General features: G+C 41.9%; 1 protein-coding gene across 1 annotated transcript in view; it reads left to right on the top strand.

The window, feature by feature from the left end:
* LOC115093623 (sodium channel protein type 2 subunit alpha-like) overlaps nt 1-18,919 on the top strand; it is a 655,694-nt gene that overhangs the window by 120,295 nt on the left and 516,480 nt on the right. Inside the window, exon 2 of the mRNA XM_029605639.1 lies at nt 16,358-16,669. Within this exon, the coding sequence (XP_029461499.1) occupies nt 16,406-16,669 (264 nt within the window). The 5' untranslated portion in view covers nt 16,358-16,405. The remainder of the gene's footprint in view (nt 1-16,357; nt 16,670-18,919) is intronic.

Raw genomic sequence — 18,919 nt, 5'->3', positions numbered from 1 at the left:
TTATTAGCTATTAAAATGGCTTTTGAAGAATGGCGTCAATGGTTAGAAGGTGCTCAACAACAAGTGATGGTGTATACTGATCATGAGAACTTAGTTGTTTTAATTTTTTTACTAAGATACCGTCCAGCTTCAAAAAATACTTGAGCAGATGCTCTTTCACATATTTGGGAAGTGGAGGATACAGACAATGTACCTCAATATATTATTGATCCAGCAAAGGTTTTAATTGCAAACAATAATTTATCTTCTGAAGGGAAAATGGTAGTATCTTCCCATTTGTGGAGTTGACTTCTCTCCTGGGCTCATGATTCCTTAACTGCAGGACATCTTGGCAGGGTTCAAATGTTAGAATTAATTTCTCGCTATTATTGGTGACCAAATATTAATGTTGACATAAGAAGATATGTAGACTCTTGTCCTATATGTGCCAAACAAAAACCATTACCAGGACAACCATGGGGATTATTACAACCTTTACCTATTCCAGTAGAACCTTGGACTCATCTTTCTATGGATTTCATTGTGGATTTACCATTATCTGAAGGGAAACAAGTTATCTGGGTCTCAGTAGACAGATTTTCCAAAATGGCTCATTTTGTAGCTCTTAAGAAACGTCCAACTGCACCAGAACTTGCACAGCTTTTTACTAAACATATCTTTTGTTTACATGAATTACCGCAACATATAAACTCTGATCGTGGAACCCAATTCACTGCAAGATTTTGGAGAGCACTTTGCAAAACATTTGACATTCAATTAGATTTCACTACAGCTTTTCATCCGCAAGGAAATGGGCAAGTTGAAAGAACTAATAGGTCCCTAAAAACTTATTTACGATTGTTTATAGGAGAAAAAAAAGATAATTGGGTATCTTTACTACCTTGGGCGGAATTCTCTTATAATCATCATATTCATTTGGCTACAGGATTCTCGACATTTCAATTAGTTTATGGGAAACAACTGAAACCTCCTTTACCTCTTCCTATGACAGTTCATTCACCCGCAGCTCAAATTACTGTTCAACAACTTCAATCGCTCTGGGATTCAACACAAGTTAATTTGATTCGGGCTACTTCTGCATCAAAGAAAGCAACAGACAAACATCATAGAACAGCACCTATTTTTCACCCTGGAGATAAGGTTTGGCTCAGTACTTGCAATATTCATCTTAAACTGCCATCTATGCATTTTGCTCCCAGATATATTGGACCATTTGCAATTGTCGAGCGAATTGGCATGGTTTCTTATCTAAAACTACCTTCTAATCTTCAGATTCATAATGTATTTCATGTTTCCTTACTTAAGCCATTAATCACATCAAAGTTTCATCATAATCCACCTGAACCAACAGGTACAGCTTCGGAAGCAGACATCATTTATCAGGTACAAGACATTCTTGACGTTCGTTTTCATCGTCAAAGTTGGGAGTATTTGATTTCCTGGGAAGGTTTCAGTCCAGAGGAAAACACATGGGAACCAGCTTCCAATATCTTGGACAAATCTCTTTTATCTCAATTTCATCAGGATAATCCAAATAAACCCAAACCTCCGGGAAGAGGGCCTAAGAGAGGGGGTACTGTTATGAGTTTACCTTTGACCAGGGTTTGTGGATTTTGTTCCCCGATTGCCTCACAGAGAGGAGGTCATTGAGTTGGTTTGTTGGTGCGTCAGTCGGGGATTGTGAGGCTCACCGCGGCTCATTTGCTTCGGCGTACCTGACGTCAGGGTGCATGCCTGTGCATGTGTGACATTTTGACGCACGCATGCGCATTTGAGTTTAGGTAGTCACTCTGAACGCGCACGTGCACTCAAGAATTTGAAAAGTCTTCGGAGGGAAAACAGGGGTCTTGAGCTGTATTAATCTGTTTAAAGGTACGTCATGGATCTGTTGTTTATATGTACTGAAGGGAAGCATTCAGGTTGCCTTGGCAACTGATAGGAATGGTGAACACTTCTCTTCTGCTTAGTTTCTGTATTTTGCCATGTATTTACTTCTTTTAGAAAGTTTCTGATGAATTTCATGCTTGAATCTAAGTTGTTTTTTTTAAAAGAAAATAAATAACTATTAATGTGAATCACCAGCTTGTTCAGTTTGATTTCTCATCATTGGATTCACTGTTCTTGAAAAGAAATTAGGTAATTGTTTCATATTTGTTTCTACTCCTGATTCAGCATACTCTCATATCTCTGTGGACTATACCCTATCCAGCTACAATAATAGTATCTGATAAGGTCAGTTTCGTTAAAAGACTGTATGTTATTTTGATCCGCCTGTTACTTATTTTTAATCACATTAGTCAGACTAAGAGTCCACGAACATAACATAACCTATCTAGTGTGAAGGCATTATGGCTAGGCTCTCTCTCTCTCTCTCTCTCTCCAGGAACTTCAAAATGGCATGTGCGAAAAACATTGCAACCGTGATAAAGCCCTATCGCATGGCTTTACGCAAATGAAAAAGGTGTAGTTTAAATTTGCGTTAAAGCCGTGCGATAAGGCTTCACAAAACTGTGAGCCTAGCCCACTTGGCCAAAATTCCTGCCCTACTATCCTCCCCTTTTTCTCATTTGAATCGCACCATACGTTATGGTGCTTTTGCATGCGTTAATGGCATTTTCGCATGCGTTAAAGGTGTTTTTTGCATGCAAAAAGCCATATAGCACTTTGATAAATGACCCCCTTAGTTATTTAGCTGGATAGCATGATATTTAGTGCTAAGTGGTCAAATTTACTTACATAAACTAAGCTGTATAACTAGCTTACCTAAATCTACCTTTCATATTTTGAGCAGGTAGTTTTAATTGGATATCCATCAACAAGATTAGCCAGCTAAATATGACTATGTGGCTAATAATAACAGTAAATCTGGGTATCTTTATCCACTCAGTGGACTTTGAATATCTACTGAGTTCTTAAATATGGCTCTTAATATTTTAAGTTCATCAGTTTAAGTCTCAGGTGATCTACCACAAGGGTTATCCAGCAGTATTTAAATACACTTATTAATCAGAAGGGTTCTGAATACATTTTATTTTTTAAAACACTTCAACTACATATTTCATTAATGCAGTCAAACCTTCCTCCTCTGTATCCCCAGGGAAACCTCTGAATAGGTCAAATATATATAATTATTTGTGTGCTCCACAATACACATTTAAAATGACAAAAACAACTGGGATAATGTTCAGGTAACTTTGACTGACAAAATACACAGTACAGTACCATAATGCTGTTCAATTAGAGAATGATTTGCACTTCAAATGTAAATTATACTGTCATTTTACATGTCAGAGCAGCAAACCAATATTCAGCTCAGAATTAAAACACAGATTGGCGGTTTCCAAGTCAAGCTTTTCCAATGAAAGTGACAAAGGAAGTGCGCTGTTGATTTTTCAGATTTTCTTTCACTCTCTGTGGTTTATTTGTATGTGGTGGAGGCTCAGTCAAAACATTTTAAACCTTCTATTAAGCACTTAGAGGACATTCAAGTAAATGAATGCTTTCAAGTGTTCAGTAAAATCATCTTGTGTTGCCATCACATACAATAGTCCTTATAGGTATATATTCTCTGAATAATAATAATAATAACCTCTAGATTTCAGTGCCTCTAAGCATCTAACCATGAGCCATATCTTAGTTTGAAAATTATGGAAACCTGCTACTCATTTTCAGTATTTGGCACTGACTGTATAGATACACTTAGCAATATGTACTTTTTACATTTTATATATTTTTCCTTTCTATATTGAAGCTTAAAGGCCAGAAACCATCTTATAGACAGCGATTTCTGCTTTTTTGCCCACATGCAGATGCTTCCTGTAGTTGCTGTCTCACACACACACACGCACACACACACAAACGCACATGCACACACACATACACACACAAAAATACACCCCCCCCCCCTTTTAGATTAAGCTTTTCAGAATAGAATATGGCCCAGTGAGAGGGGGGTAGACTTGAGTTCAGCTATAGTAGAGGTCTATGGCAAGCAGGCTCTCACAAGAAAGGTGCACGACTGTTATGAAGTGATCAGAAACCAGACCTATACCAGACAGAACTTAGCACATAACAGGCAGACACCTGGACAACTAACTAAAGATACAGAATTCTAGCCAAATAAGGCCTGACAATGAACTCTGATATAGCTTGTTGCCCCCTGGTCAGCAGAACCCAATCACAGTATTACAACAACACAGTCATTCAATCAGATATCCGTAAAGTCATTCAATCAGGTATCTGTAAAACCAGACCATGAAATGCCAACCAAAACAGTTTCTATGAACCTGCTAACCAATAGAAATGCCCAGGATCAGATGCCAGCCACTCATGAGCCAAATGCTTATGATGACAGGTTATGCTTTGCCCATGAGGACCACATATAAAACTATGTATACAGGGACTCCAAGAAGGAAGATCACAACAGGAAACAGGACTTGCTGTGAGCAGAAGATATAACAGAGAAGGTCCTGATTGTACAGAGGCATGCCTTGTGAAATAACTCAGTTGGCCATGATTTCTAAAACAGCTGCATTTTAGGTGATATAAATCTTAGATGGGAGTCAGAAATAGTTAATCAGTCTCATAGGATACCAATGAAGATGTGAGCATTGTTAATAAATTCTTGGCATGAATTCTTATTGTGTCCTAATTAATTTGTACTTAGCGAAGGAGCCTAGGAGAAATATTCCAAAACAGGTTGGGATCCATATTCAGCCACTGTGTGGCTCAGCAAGTTAGCTGGATTCACTTATCTGGCTAACTTAACTGATATATTATTCAGTGGTGCAGCAGCACCTCTGAATATACCTCTCTGTGTTAAAGTTAGCTGGATAAGTTTATCCGGCTAACTTTGACAGCCCTGTGGCCTAATCAGAGTTAGCTGGATAAGTTATCTGGCTAACTCTGAATACTTAAGTTAGCCGTATAACTTATCTGGATAACTTGATTCATCCTCAATCCACCCATTCCCTGACCCTAAGTTATTCAGCTATCCATAGTCAGATATAAGTCCAGGTTATCTGGCTGTAAGAGGAGGTAGACTCCTGTTCTGTGGTGCAGTTGGCGCAACCTTCAGAGTGAGACTCCTAGGTCCACACCAACAGCAGGCAGATGAAACCTGGGATGGGACTTTGCAGGCGCTCACCTATACCAGCCCCTTTTCCTGCAGTTTAAGCCCTTAGATTCCATGGGCCAGCAGGACTTAGGTGAGAGTCCCTCAGGGTACAGCGAGATGGACAGTCCGAAGTCAGGCTGGGTCTGGGCAGACAGCAGATGAAAGTAGTCAGTGTGCAGGTGAGGGTCAGTGGCAGGAAGCAAGTAAGAATGGTCAGTGTCCAGGCTAAGGTTAGTGTTGTATATGTGGACCCTTGGGCAGGGGTGAGATTGATCCTACCCTCAGGGAGGAGCCCTTGTTTGGCGCTGTTGCTGCAGGAGCATGGTGGATACCACCTCTGGAGTGGCACAGGATAGCATGACAAGATTAGGGCTAGGCTTGGATAGCCCAGTGAGGCTAAGGAAAGGCAGGCTGTTGTGACTAGGCCAGAGCTCAGAAATGGATACATGCTGAAATGGAACTCAGGAACAGAGTGCAGGCTGGATTGGAACTCAGGGATGGAATGCAGGCTGGACTGACAGATGGTAGGGCTGAAGAAGAACTGGGAGCTACGTGGAGGTATAAGTGAACTGGAACTCAGGAACAGACTGGAGCTGCATGGAGGTAAGGGTGCACTGAAACTCAGGAACAGACTGGAGCTGAGTGGAAGTAAGCGTGAACTGGAACACTGGAACTGCATAGAGGTTAGAGTGAACTGGAACACAGGCTAGGGCACAGACAGACTAAGTCAAGACAAGTCAGAATAGGACAAGGACTCCACAGAACATGGAACAGGGAAGCCCTGAAGGGCAAGTCAGAAAGAGGCCTCAGAGCTAGGCCAGAGGTCAGGGAGACAGAAAGAGTCCTATAGTCAGGAAGAGACCTAGGGAGGACTCAGAGCTAGGTCAGAGCTCAAGAAACAGAGAGAGGCCAAGTGTCAGGAAGAGGCTTAGGGAAGCCTCAGAGCTAGACCTGCACAAAACTGAAGGCAGAGAGGCCACAGGACAGAGTCAAAAATCAGAAGGCCCAGGAACCAAAGGACAAGGCAAAGCAAAACAGGAATTAGAAGGCTCGGAGGCCATGAGGCAAGACAAGGAATGGCCTGGAAAGGCTGCAAGACAGAAGAAGCTAGAGCAAGGAGCTGAGTAGAACTCTATGCTGAAGCATTGAGGCAGATGCTAGACAGGATTAAATAGGATTGTAGTCTGGGCATGGTGTAGACAGGCAAAAGAGGCTTAGGCAGCAAGGGGAGTGAGCTCATGGAGGGTCCCCTAGTGGCGCAGAGGCTATAGGACTGCCTGAAGCAAGAAACCAGGGATGTGTAGAAGAGCATAGTTTGGAGCTAGGCTCACCGGAGTCTTCTAGAGGCGGGGAGGCCATGCAGTGGCTGTAAATGCAATAGTCCTGCAGGTTCTCACTACCAGCAGGCAGACTCAGGAGAAGCAGAGACCGGTCTAGAGCTTCACCTAAACTTGCACTCATTCCTTTTTAGTTTAGCCTTTGTGTACTAGAGCCAGCAGGACTTAGGCTAAGGTCTCTGGAGATAGCTAGAGTCATGGTCCAGTGGCAGACTATGGTTAGAATAGAAACAGCAGTCAGGCATAATGAGAGTCCAGGCAAGGCTTGAGGCAGGCAGCATTGAGCCGTAACAAGATTCCAGGCAAGGGTCAAAACCAGGTATCTATCTGAGTGAGAGGAAGAGAGATGGTAGGGCTGAGGCAGGCAGGGCAGGAGCAAACTGGGCAGACAAAGGCTAGAACCTGCTGGGCAGACAAAGACTGAAAGCAACACACACTACAGGACGTAGCTGAACTTGTTGCTAAGGCAGGGTGCATCAGGGAAGCTGCCCATAAATAGGGTGAAGACAGTAATGTCATCAACAGGAACTGCAGGCACTTTCCCACCACGGTGCCTTTAAGAGGGCTGGTTTTGGGTGCGCGCACACCTAAGGAGCACCGGGGAATGTAGGAGCTGGCGGCATCCTGCTCATGGTGATCATAAGAACATAAAATATGCCATACTAGGTCAGACCAAGAGTCCATCAAGCCTATTATCCTTTATCCAACAGTGGCCAATCCAAGTCACAAGTATCTGGCAAATACCCAAACATTAAATAGATCCCATGCTACTAATGCCGGCAATAAGCAGTGGCTATTCACTATTGATTAATAGCAGTTTATGGACTTCTCCTCCAGGAACTTATCCAAACCTTTTTTTAATCCTAGCTATACTAGTTGCCTTAACCACATCCTCTGGCAATGAATTCCAGAGCTTGATTATGCGTCGAGTGAAAAATAATTTTCCCCAGTTTGTTTTAAATGTGCTACTTGCTAACTTCATGGAGTATCCCCAAGTCCTTGTATTATTCTAAAGAGTAAATAACCATTTCATATTTACCTGTTCAAGTCCTTTCATGATTTTGTAGACGGCTTCCTGCCACAGAAAGAGTTTGTGGCATCTGGCTGCACAGAGGACGGCGGCACCTGGCTGGAGCATGCCTGCTGCGGAGGTGGGCATGGTGGCTCATAGGGACAGCCCACGAGCCATCAAATGCAACAGTCAGAGGCAGGCATCAAGGAAGAATTGTAGGTGTCCAGGCTAAGGTCAGAGGCAAGTGACAGGCAGAGGTCAGATCCAGGTAGCCAGTACAAGGGAAGGCAAGGGCACACAAAGATGGGCTGATGAGACAAGGAGGCTGGATGAGACATGGTGGACTGGAAAGACATAGCAGATCAGGCTGGGGAGGCAAGGCAAGGTAGGCCAGACACAACAAGGCAGGGCAGGCAGACAAGACAGACTATATGTCGAACTATAAAAAATAATAACTTTACATTTAACTAATTTCCCCACCCTTATAACCCTCCTTTCCCCACTCTTTCTATTCACCCCCCCCCCCCGTAGCACATCCACCCCTCTTCCTATCCCCTTTAATCCTTACCCACTCCGATCCCCTTTATCCACTCATTTTCGAATATAATATATATCCTGTTATACCCTTAATTCGCATATGTTAAGATCCTACCTTTTGAATCTTGTAAACCGTTGTGATGGCTTCACCGAACAACGGTATATAAAACTCAACAAATAAATAAATAAATACACAAATAAATAAATAAATAAACACCAAGAGGCAGAGAAGGCTAGGATAAGAAAGGCAATTGAACAGGAACGCGGGCAACACACACTGATAGGACAGCAGGAGACCCATTGCTGAGACAAAGAAGCACTGTCAGGTTGTCACTTAAATCCTCCGGGTGACTGACATCATTAGAGCATTCCGGAAGAATGTTCCAGCCATGGGGCCATTAGAATTGTCTAGTAGAACATGCGTGTGCTTGGGAGGGAGTCGAGGTAAAAGTGGCATGGCAGCATACGGGCCACGCTGGCATTGGGGAATCATGGCAGCGATGCTTCAGCTACGAAGAGGGGATCTCTAGCATTGGTGGCAGAATAGCTCCGCAACCGACCAAACCTAACCTAATATATATATCATGCTCATTATCTTTACAACAGAATAACAGAAAAAAAATATTAAAATTCCTTTTTTCTTTCTGCATATTTAAAATTATGTCTAAAAATGTTTTCTTTTGACCTTTTTCATCCTGCAGTAGTGCAAAGTTCTTACCTCATGATCTTTTAAAAAATGCATTATACTCAAAGCCCCCAGTTTCCTGTGACAGATCAGGAGGTAGATACTATGGCAACAATTAGAAAATTCTGATGCAAGGTTTCTGAAAGTTTTCATTATTTTCCATAATAAATAATTTACATTTGTTTTGCATAATGACAACAAAATTGTTTTCCAACCTTGCTTTGATTATGTTCTTTTGGGAGTTTAATATTTAATGGGTAGGGAATTTCAGGTATCAGTGAGGAAGAGGTGAAGCAGAGGAGATCTCAGGGAAGGGAAGAGTGAGGGAGGGATAATAGGAATGGGGAGAAGGCAGGAGGATCGCAAATAAGGAGATGAGAATGAGGGATAGGGGATGAGAGGTAGAAAGAAAAGGAGGATTAGGAATGGGGTGGGAGAAAAGGAGGGAAGATTGTGGCTGGAGAGGTAGAAAGAAAGGGGAGGATTGGGGATGGGATGGAAAAGAAAGAGGGAAGATTGAGGATGAGGGGAAAAGAAGGAAGAAGGATCAGGGATGGGGACTGGGAGGAGAATGGATGGTGAGGGAGGTCCTGAGATCTTGGTGTGTGTGTGTGGGGGGGGGAGATATCCAAAGAGAAGAGAATGAAATGTCCCTCTTCTAGCTCCAGCCCTTCTCCCCTCACAATTCAACCCTCCTCTCTCCCTTTCCCCACCCCCAGTCACTCCCCTCTCTATTGTCCTTCCCACCCCATATTCTCCTTTCCTTTCTCTGGCCCAGGTCTTTTATTATTCCCATTCTACATGACCATACACTATATACATCACACACCTATCCACCCTTCCGCAGCATCTCTTTCACATAAACTGTGATTCCCTAGCCTCCATTTTACTCACAACTCATCTCCCCAGTCTGTTGTCACACCCCACCCTCATCTCTAGTCACACAATTCCCCTTAGCCCCTCCATCACATTCCCCCTCAGTCATTCTCCCATAACCCTTTCATTCTCTCTACCTCAACCCTATAGTAAGATAATAAGCATTTCAGATAACTCAATCATGTTTTGTTGATTTACAATAAAAATTGAGATTTGTTATCAATTTGGATCTGGTTCACAATCCTAGCAAATATTATTTTTTAAATAAAAGATCACAAACAGGGTACATCTAAAGCCATTTCCTATTACAAGCAGACATTTCAATCTCCTGCTTTTCAATTTTTCATTTTGTCATCTTATGTAGCTGTTCTTCCTTTCATCTGAAACCACCATAGAGGTGAATTGGAAAGACACATGGATAGCTGACCGCTCTGTGAGCTTTTTTCTTATTGCTTATAAGACAGAGAAAGGGGCTGATACAATAGAGCACATTGTTTAACGGGTTGTGTAGGCACAACCTAATCCCCTTATACAATAAGGGGATTAGCACCTCCACAACACGTGTCCAATGCGCGGTGAAACTAATAGTACTCATTAGGGATGTGAATCGTTTTTGAACGATTAAAATTATCGCCAGATAATTTTAAAATCGTTCTAAATCGTTAGAGTGCACGATACAATACAAATGCCCCCGATTTATCGTCAGGGGCATTTGTATTGTATCGTTAAATAGGGCATGGGAATTATTTGGGGGAGGGCGGGAAAACCGGCACACCAAAACAACCCCTAAACCCACCCCGACCCTTTAAAACCAATTCCTTACCCTCCCCCACCCTCCCGAACCCCCCCCAAAATGTTAAGTTACCTGGTGGTCCAGTGGGGGGGGGGGGGGTGTCCCGGCGTGATCTCCCACTCTTGGGCCATGGAGTTCCTTGCTAACTCGTTTGAGGTTAGCAAATGACCTTTTAAATTGAAAGCAGATGACGTCACTATGGGGGGACGCCCCCGAGGTTCGCGCCCTTGCTGGAAAAAAATCTGGAGCGCGCACGCGCCCTTACGTCCTCAGGAACATGGCGGATCCATGGCGTCAAGCCAGCCCGGGGATACTGGGATCAAGAGGCAGGGAGAAGCCGTGGCTGCATCTGTCCATCTTAGCCGAAGGGAGTCACCACAAAGGTAGAGAGGGTGGTCGAGGGCAAGAATAGGCACGAACGCAACAACATATGGTTTAAAGAGGAGTCTGCTGTATCAGCAGTGCTGCGGGGCTAAAGACAAAAGGTTGCTGTTGCCTGCACCATGCAAATGCTGGGGATAGATCAAGAGAGGATATGTGTTTGTGTGTGTGTGAGTGAGAGAGAGAGCATGTGTGTGAGTGTGTATGTGTCTGTGTGAGAGAGAAAGCATTTTGTGTGTGTGTGTGTGTGTGAGAGAGAGAGAGATGCTATGTAGGCCCAAGGAGGAGGCTGTTGTTGCCTGAATGTTCCAGAGAGAGAGAGAGAACATGTGAAGGAGCAGGCATGTGTGTGAGTGTGTAAGTAAGAGAGAGAGAGAGAGAAGGAGAATGTGTGTGAGAGAAGAAACGAGCATGAGTACGTATATGTGTGGTGTGAGACTGAGAGCATGAGCATGAGTGTGCGCGTGTGTGTGTGTGTGTGTGTGTGAGAGAGAGAGAGAGAGAGAAAGCATACGTGTGTGTGTGTAAGAGAGACAGAGAGCATAAGTGTGTGTGTGTGTGTGTGTGTGTTTGTGAGAGACATGCTGCACAAGTCCATGGAGAAGGGTGCTGTTGTCTTCTATGCTTTGGGGAGAGAGAGAGCATGTGAGGAGCATATGTGTATGTGTTTGTATGTATTTGAGAGAGCATGTGTGAGTAAGCAAGTGTGTGTGTGTTTTAGAGAGTGTTTGAATGTGAGAGATAAAGAAAGTATGTGCACCCCTTCCCCAACTAATCCATGACAATTCTATTTATGTATTTATTTATCTATTCATTTATTTACTTATTTATTTTAGTTTACAAAATAAAAACATATATAGAATAATGAAGACAATACATAGGTCTCTAAAACAATGAAATAAAGCATTACATTTTTATTAATGGATGTTATTTGTTATGTCTGCTGTTTTGAAATATTTTATTGGCATTTGGGAAATTTTAACATTTTTATATACATTTTAAGTTATTGGATATTCTTTTAATCAGCTGTTTTGAAATGCTTTTTCTTTCTAGGAGTATGGTTTTACTATTATGATGTTTTATATTTCTTGGTTTATTGTTTGATGTTTTATGTTGAATGATGATGTTACTGTTTTTCCATTGCTGTACTGCATATAGTCTGGCTTATTATGGTTTCAAGTTGAATTTTCAAGTTTCTATTTATATTTTATGGTTTCTTTAGTCTATATTTGGTAAGGGTTTGTCTGTGTTCTGCATGTGTGACTAAGACGAGGTATGCTGCTAGTGTATAGTATCTGTGTAGGGATCTATAGCAGCTTGGCTTGTTCTTTTTTCTTGATAGGAGGTGTGCTAGTGTTGTTACGTCTAGTGTAATATTTCCACTGTTGCCTTTTCATAGATAGGTTTGTTATAAGGCAGTTAGTGCTATTTTGGTATGAAAGGTTTACTATATTGTATTTGAAATTCACTTTTTTCAGAGGATTTATAGCCAATTTGTTTTCAGCATTAAATGAAAGACAGCACATTTTTTATATCTTTACAATATTACAACCCAAAGGCTAAATGTAACTGGCTGTTTGCTGTGCTGTGTCTGGGTCTCTCAGTCAACTCTGGGGGCACCTTGAAAAGCGATCAATGAAGGGTACAGATGATTGATGAATTCATAATATTTCCATAACATTGAGAAAAATGATCAATGCACCCATAATACACATGTGCATACATAATTAATGGAAAGCAAGCATCTATGCAGATTATTCTCCATCATTCTTATAGAGTTTCAAATAGATTGATGAATGCATCACTCATCACTGATAGCTATGTTTGCTCTGTTAATCTATTGGTAGATTGTCCATTGCTATTGTCCTGGGGATGCTAGACTAGAAAGAACAGAGAGATGAGAGAGATAGCAGGTTCAGGAGCAGTGGTGATACATTTATGAAAATGAGGGGAGGGTCTGGTGTCTCCTCTCCCCTGTCCTCAATTGCCCAGTTCTAGTGTGTGGAAAAATTGGAAACCTTGCAGGGGGAGGGGGGGGGGGGGGAGAAGGGAGGGGAAAGGAGAAGGATAGCACCTATGGGCCCATGCCATGGATCTTTGAAGTAACTAGCAATGCCCCTGCTCAAAAGAACCCTATTATATCCCTACCTCCTTTCTACATCAACACTGATGATCTCTGGGTCCCCATCCCTCCTTTATACCCAACATAAAAAATTCCCTACCTCCCACTTTCTGGAATCCTGGCTCATACCACTGTTGCCCCTCCACCCCCCCCCCCCCCCCCCAACCACCACCCAATTTTCATAGGCAGGAGGAAATGGAGAAACCTCCTATCAGCACTGCCGCTGATTATGAAATACTCTGCCTAATGACATGTCATAGTTATCATGCTGCCACATTCAGTGAAGAAGCAGAATGTAAGCATGCTCGGGACAGACACAAATGAAACTTTAGTGGCAGGAGAAGGAATGGAGAACACCACAGTAAGACCTGATGAGTAAGATATATGACAGAATGAGAATCAGGAACAAATGGTTCTTACCTGTCAACGTATGTTTAGGAATTAATATATGATTCTTCACCTAGGTGCTAGGTTAAGTGTAAAATATTCATAAATATATCTTGTATCCAGAAATGTATATGAAGAGGTCCATAATCAAAAGCATTTAGCTGGCTAACTCAGAAGTTACTCCACCACAACACAGTGATCTATAACTATAGCTAATCAAAACTGGAACAATGCTGTTCAATCACTGTGCATATTTAAATGTTATTATCTTCTCTTTGAAGAAATTGTAGTGTGAATTTCTTTATTTTAAACTACTCATTGAATTCTATCAAAAGAAATTTTTTACCAACATTTAAAACAAATCTAAGAACATTTTTTTGTGGGTAGGTTGAAAGTTTCATATTATCTTATCGGCGACCCTGCACCTTATTGCAAGTATAATCCTTAACCTCCAACCACCTCCATGAATATATTTTTTTTAATGATTTTTTTGAAAAAAAAAAATTCTTCTTAGATATTAAAGTCCCAAAAGTAACAAGATATATGACATCCTTTAGGCAACACTCTTAAATGAAGATTTGTTTAAATATTACCTTCTTCTTTTCAACTGAAACTTTTTCTGGACGTTCAAGTATGGATACCTTAAACTCTTCTATAAATCTCAAATCCTTGTAAGAATCTCGACATGCACATTTATTTCTTCTTTCTTGCTTATACTGGGATGTATTTTCTCCAAAACCCTCAGTCAGAAGGAAGAAATGCAGTCACAAGAGAAAAGATGCAAGGCGATGCCTTTTACATATTCTGAATGTGGTAAAGGTAAAGGCTTTTAGTAGGAAGAGAGAACTAATGCAACACCAGAAAATCAAAAAGGGAAGAGACTGTGTCCAGCTACAGGAAATGGGAAAAGCTTTCATAATAAAGCAAACCTCAGAAATTTCCTGGAAAGCCACAGTGATGAGAAACAATTTACACATTTAGATTGTGACAAAAGTTTCACTTTGAAAGAAGATTTCACAAGAAACCAAAATTAGGGGTATGCAGGTATAAAAAATTCATGTTCATCTTTTGGTTTATTTTTGAGAGGTTTTTTCCACACTAATTTTGGTTTGTAAAATGTTTAATTTGTTTCATTTATGTGAAAAAAAACATATCAAACATAACTCCTCCCAAAAAAGTGAAGAAAAAATGAAAATGTGGTCTCCCAGCCCTCCCACCTACCCAAAAATGTGGTCACCCATCCCTCCCACCTACGCAAAAACTGTCAGGGCCAGGATCGATTTCGGCTGGAAGGGGGAGGGAATCGTATTGTCGCCGTTTGGGTGTTTAGAGTATCGTGAAAATAGTTAAAATCGTGAACTGGCACACAAAACCCCCTAAAACCCACCCCCGACCCTTTAAATTAAATCCCCCACCCTCCCGAACCCATCCCCCACCCCCCCCCCCAAATGCCTTAAATTACCTGGGGGTCCAGCGGCGGTCCGTAGCTAAATCGGGGGAAGGGGGAAGGGGGAGGGCAGGAAAACCGGCATACTAAAACCCCCTAAAACCCACCCCCGACCCTTTAAATTAAATCCCCCACCCTCCCGAACCCCCCCCCAAATGCCTTAAATTACCTGGGGGTCCAGCGGCGGTCCGGAACGGTCTCCTGCAATTGAATCGTGTTGTCTTCAGCCGGCGCCATTCTGCGCCGCCATTTTGCAAAATGGCGGTGGCCATAGACCAACACGATTCAACTGCAGGAGGTCGTTCCGGACCCCTGCTGGACTTTTGGCAAGTCTTGTGGGGGTGAGGAGGCCCCCCCAAGCTGGCCAAAAGTCCCTGGGGGTCCAGCGGGGGTCCGGGAGCGATTTCCTGCCGCGAATCGTTTTCCGTACGGAAAATGGCGCCGGCAGGAGATCGACTGCAGGAGGTCGTTCAGCGGGGGTTCCATACCTATATCATTTTCTCACACTTTTTCAATATCCACACCCATGGAATTTACTTTAAGTTTTAAGAATTTATAAAAGCCAGTGACAGACTTGATGGAGGTTAAAATCACATTAAATGGTGAGGAGAATCAGATAGGACTGAAAAAATCAGTATTGCTTGCCAAAATACAATGCCTACGTTGAATCGAAGGGAAGTATTGATGAGAAGGTATACCATATTATTGGTGCAGCATTGAAAAGGACTTTAAGTGAGTATTAGAAATTACCTGATCTAAAGATCATATATTTTTTTATCATTCCAATGATTGCATGAAATAGGTCATTTATAGATTCAGAATTTAGCATTGTGGCATGATGGAGTCTGCCTGGAAAAAAAGAAAATTTGGATTAACCTTATTAGAGAGATATCGGAGGGCCTCTATAGTCACTAAAAACGCAGAGTGTTCTTTACAAGCTGAGGAGAGAGACATTTCAAGGAGGTATCTTCTTCATGGGACTAGAAAGGCGAGGGTCTGCTCTAAGTATGAAACCAATAGGTTTAGCAGTAACCATGGTTTCAAAAAGTCATGCAGAACTTTGGCATAACACGAAGGCTTCATCATTTAGGAAGAAATCCAGAAAGTTAACTCTACCATGATCCATGGGAAGCTTTAATTTCTGCAGGGTAATATGAGGAACTTTATATTTACATAAACATTTAACCATAAGAGATTCCAGACGTTTGTACAGCCCTCCATGAAATAACAGGGGAAGCACTGAAAAAGTATAGTTTAATTCAGGAGCAATAATCATTTTTATTGCTTCCATTCTACCTCACCATGAAAGATAGAGGGGGTGACCATTTAGTTGTAAGATCTTTTACTACATTGATCAAACCATCCTCATTGGTTTCAATAGTTTCTTCAACAGCTCTACCATACCAGACATCTAAGTATTTAAAGCTTTGGTAGACCACTGAAAGGGATATTCAGAAAAATCATCCTTAAATACATGACAATTCAAAGGAAGAACCCAGGATTTGATTTTGAGATTTCTTGATATTTTGTAATTATTTGATTTGGAACCTCATTGATAACTAAGTGAAAAGTTGTAGATGCACTTTTTAAGTTCCTTGCATTCTTTCCCCTTCATCTATTTGATTCATCAAATAGTTTTGCTATGTTTCTTTTTATTCTTGCAGCACTTTCTTATGCAAGAGACTAATTTGTGAACAGTGCAGGATGAAAAGATGGAGCAGCCACTGCATATACCACCAGGACCTGACAGTCTTCGCCATTTTACTAGAGAATCTCTTCAAGCTATTGAAAAACGGATTGCAGAAGAAAAAGCTAAGCCCAAACAAGACAGCAGAGCAGAGGATGATGAAAATGGTCCAAAGCCGAACAGTGACTTGGAAGCTGGAAAATCACTGCCATTTATATATGGTGACATTCCTCCAGGAATGGTTTCAGAGCCTATGGAGGACCTGGACCCATATTATAGTAATCAGAAAGTGAGTATATGTTAAATTTGTAATAATGATGTTTCACTTAAAGTTTAGAATACAGTACTACCAGGAGTGTGCACTATGTTTTGTTTTTTTTTAAATTTAATTCTGTTCTTCATTTCATTGCTTTCTTTTCTTAAAATTTTGTTTCATTTTGTTTTGTGTATTTGAAATGAAACATGCAACAGATGAAAAAAAAAAAAAAAAGAAATGAAAAACAAAACTAAATTGTCAGACGCACTCACTCCCTTTCTCTCCTCTGCTGCTGCCTCCATGGACACCACCAAAGCCTCCCACAGTGCTTCAACTCTGGACTACCCCCAACCACTTACCCCATCCACACTTCTAAAAAGCGGGAGCAATCCCTAAGTCACTCCTACTCTGCCAGGTTTCTTTCAAAACAACACCGGCAGGCTCTCAGGCCAGTGCCATTTTGATGTACGGCTGTACCACTATAAGGAAGTACAGATGCGCCTTCATACAAAACAAAATGGCGCTAGCCTCGGCAGCATTTTGAAACAAAGACTCAGCTGGGCAACTGAGGATGGCTCCTGCCCCTTAGACCAGTACATAGGGCAAATGGTTTGGGAGAGTCCAGGGAAGTCTGGAATGGGCATGCTGGTGGGGACTTCTGCCATTTGAAAATTAAATGAAAACACACAATTTCAATTGTTTTGATTTCATTTCACTTCAAAATGAAAGAAAATGAAATGGGAATTTTTGTTTCAAATGAAAAGATATCCCTACTACCAATTTCTCTAAAAGGTTTTTACCCCCCTCTTCTGCTTTTTGTGTTTCAGTGAAGCCATTACTGCACTCAATACTTTAAAAAAATCTATTCCTCTTTAAATTTGATAAGATGAAATGCATCCAAAGTGTAATTTTTAATGCACATTTTTTCTAAAATGTTTGCTAGTTATCTGTACGAAGATCATAGAATCACCAGCTGTATTTTTCACCACAGCAAGATCTGGCTGCACTGGGGGTTTTTTTTGAATTTCAAAAACAGAGTTACAAAATGGGGTGAACTAGCATAAGTTTGAGGCTTGTGAGTAGTAGCTCCAGTCATCAAGACTTCAACCATACCCAGTATCCAGCCACACACCTTTCATATGCCATTCATAATTCAGTCCTCTTTAGAAAGATCTAATTAAGCTGGAGAGTACATCTTATTTTTACCTGCCTCATTCTTGGATCAGAAATGGCTGAGCATTCAGGCTATAAACTCTTAAGGAGTTTCCTTGGGAAATTTAAATAGCAAAAGAAAAGGATGTGATGGTTCGGAGAGGGGAGAGAAGAGAAGCACATTAAAAAAAAAAAAAAAAAAAGTATCTGGGATATTTAACGCTAGCAGCCGTCTCTCTACCACACGCGGCTGTCGTCCCTACCTTCTGGCCCCTTACCGTACCTTAGACAAATTATGCATTTGTTTTGAATACATGGAAAACACAGAAACTGTTGTTGGTATAATAAGGCCGCAGCTTTTATTTAACACATCAAGAAAAAACTTCCCTGGATACCCGAGCCGGTGTGATGTCTCCACCGCTGCCCGCCGTAGGGACCAAGCAAGGCAGCCTTACTCCATGGACCCCCCACTTTGTCCACCAGCAAGGGGCCCCGACCATCGGTGCATTCCGTGCCCCCCACCTTTTAGCGCCGCCTCAGGTGCTGATCGGCTACTACGCCGTCCTGTGATGTCACCAGCACCACTTGCACTTGACATAATCAGTCCATATTGAATTGTGATAGATTATGAAGGCTTCTAGTCCAGTTCGAGTTCGGGCAGTATGTATAGGCCAAACTATTCCTTCTAACCCCCCCATGATAGTAGCCTCCTCCGACTCGGCTGGGCCGCTATCTGAGGCTTGACCCGTTAGGGGCTTTGACTACCCTGCCTCAATGTTATTACTCCGGGTTGGGGCAGCCAGGCTTTGCAACGACCGCTTCTGCTATATTAATTACTAGCCCATTGTACTTGTTTTCCTCTGATATGGACTTGCTGCTTAAAAAAGCTTGTACCAGACCCTCTCTCCTGTTACACGTGTGCGCTTAGTGTGAATAGGGTAGACCCTGATGACACCATTTCCATTTTACTTACTGCACCCCAGAATATGGGTCAACCGTTCTGTGGCTTATTAACTAATTAAGTGTTGGAGATGCTTGCCCTTGCCGCCTTGTTCTTCTGATGAAGATCCTTCTGTGTGTGAGTCTCTGCGAGCGAAATTGGTACTGCCGACCATGTGTTGCCCATCTGGA

This window comes from Rhinatrema bivittatum, chromosome 6, assembly GCF_901001135.1.
Source record: "Rhinatrema bivittatum chromosome 6, aRhiBiv1.1, whole genome shotgun sequence".
Taxonomy (NCBI): Eukaryota; Metazoa; Chordata; class Amphibia; order Gymnophiona; family Rhinatrematidae; genus Rhinatrema; species Rhinatrema bivittatum.
The sequence above is the reverse complement of the archived record's forward strand: the minus strand, read 5'-3'. Positions and strand labels throughout refer to the sequence as shown.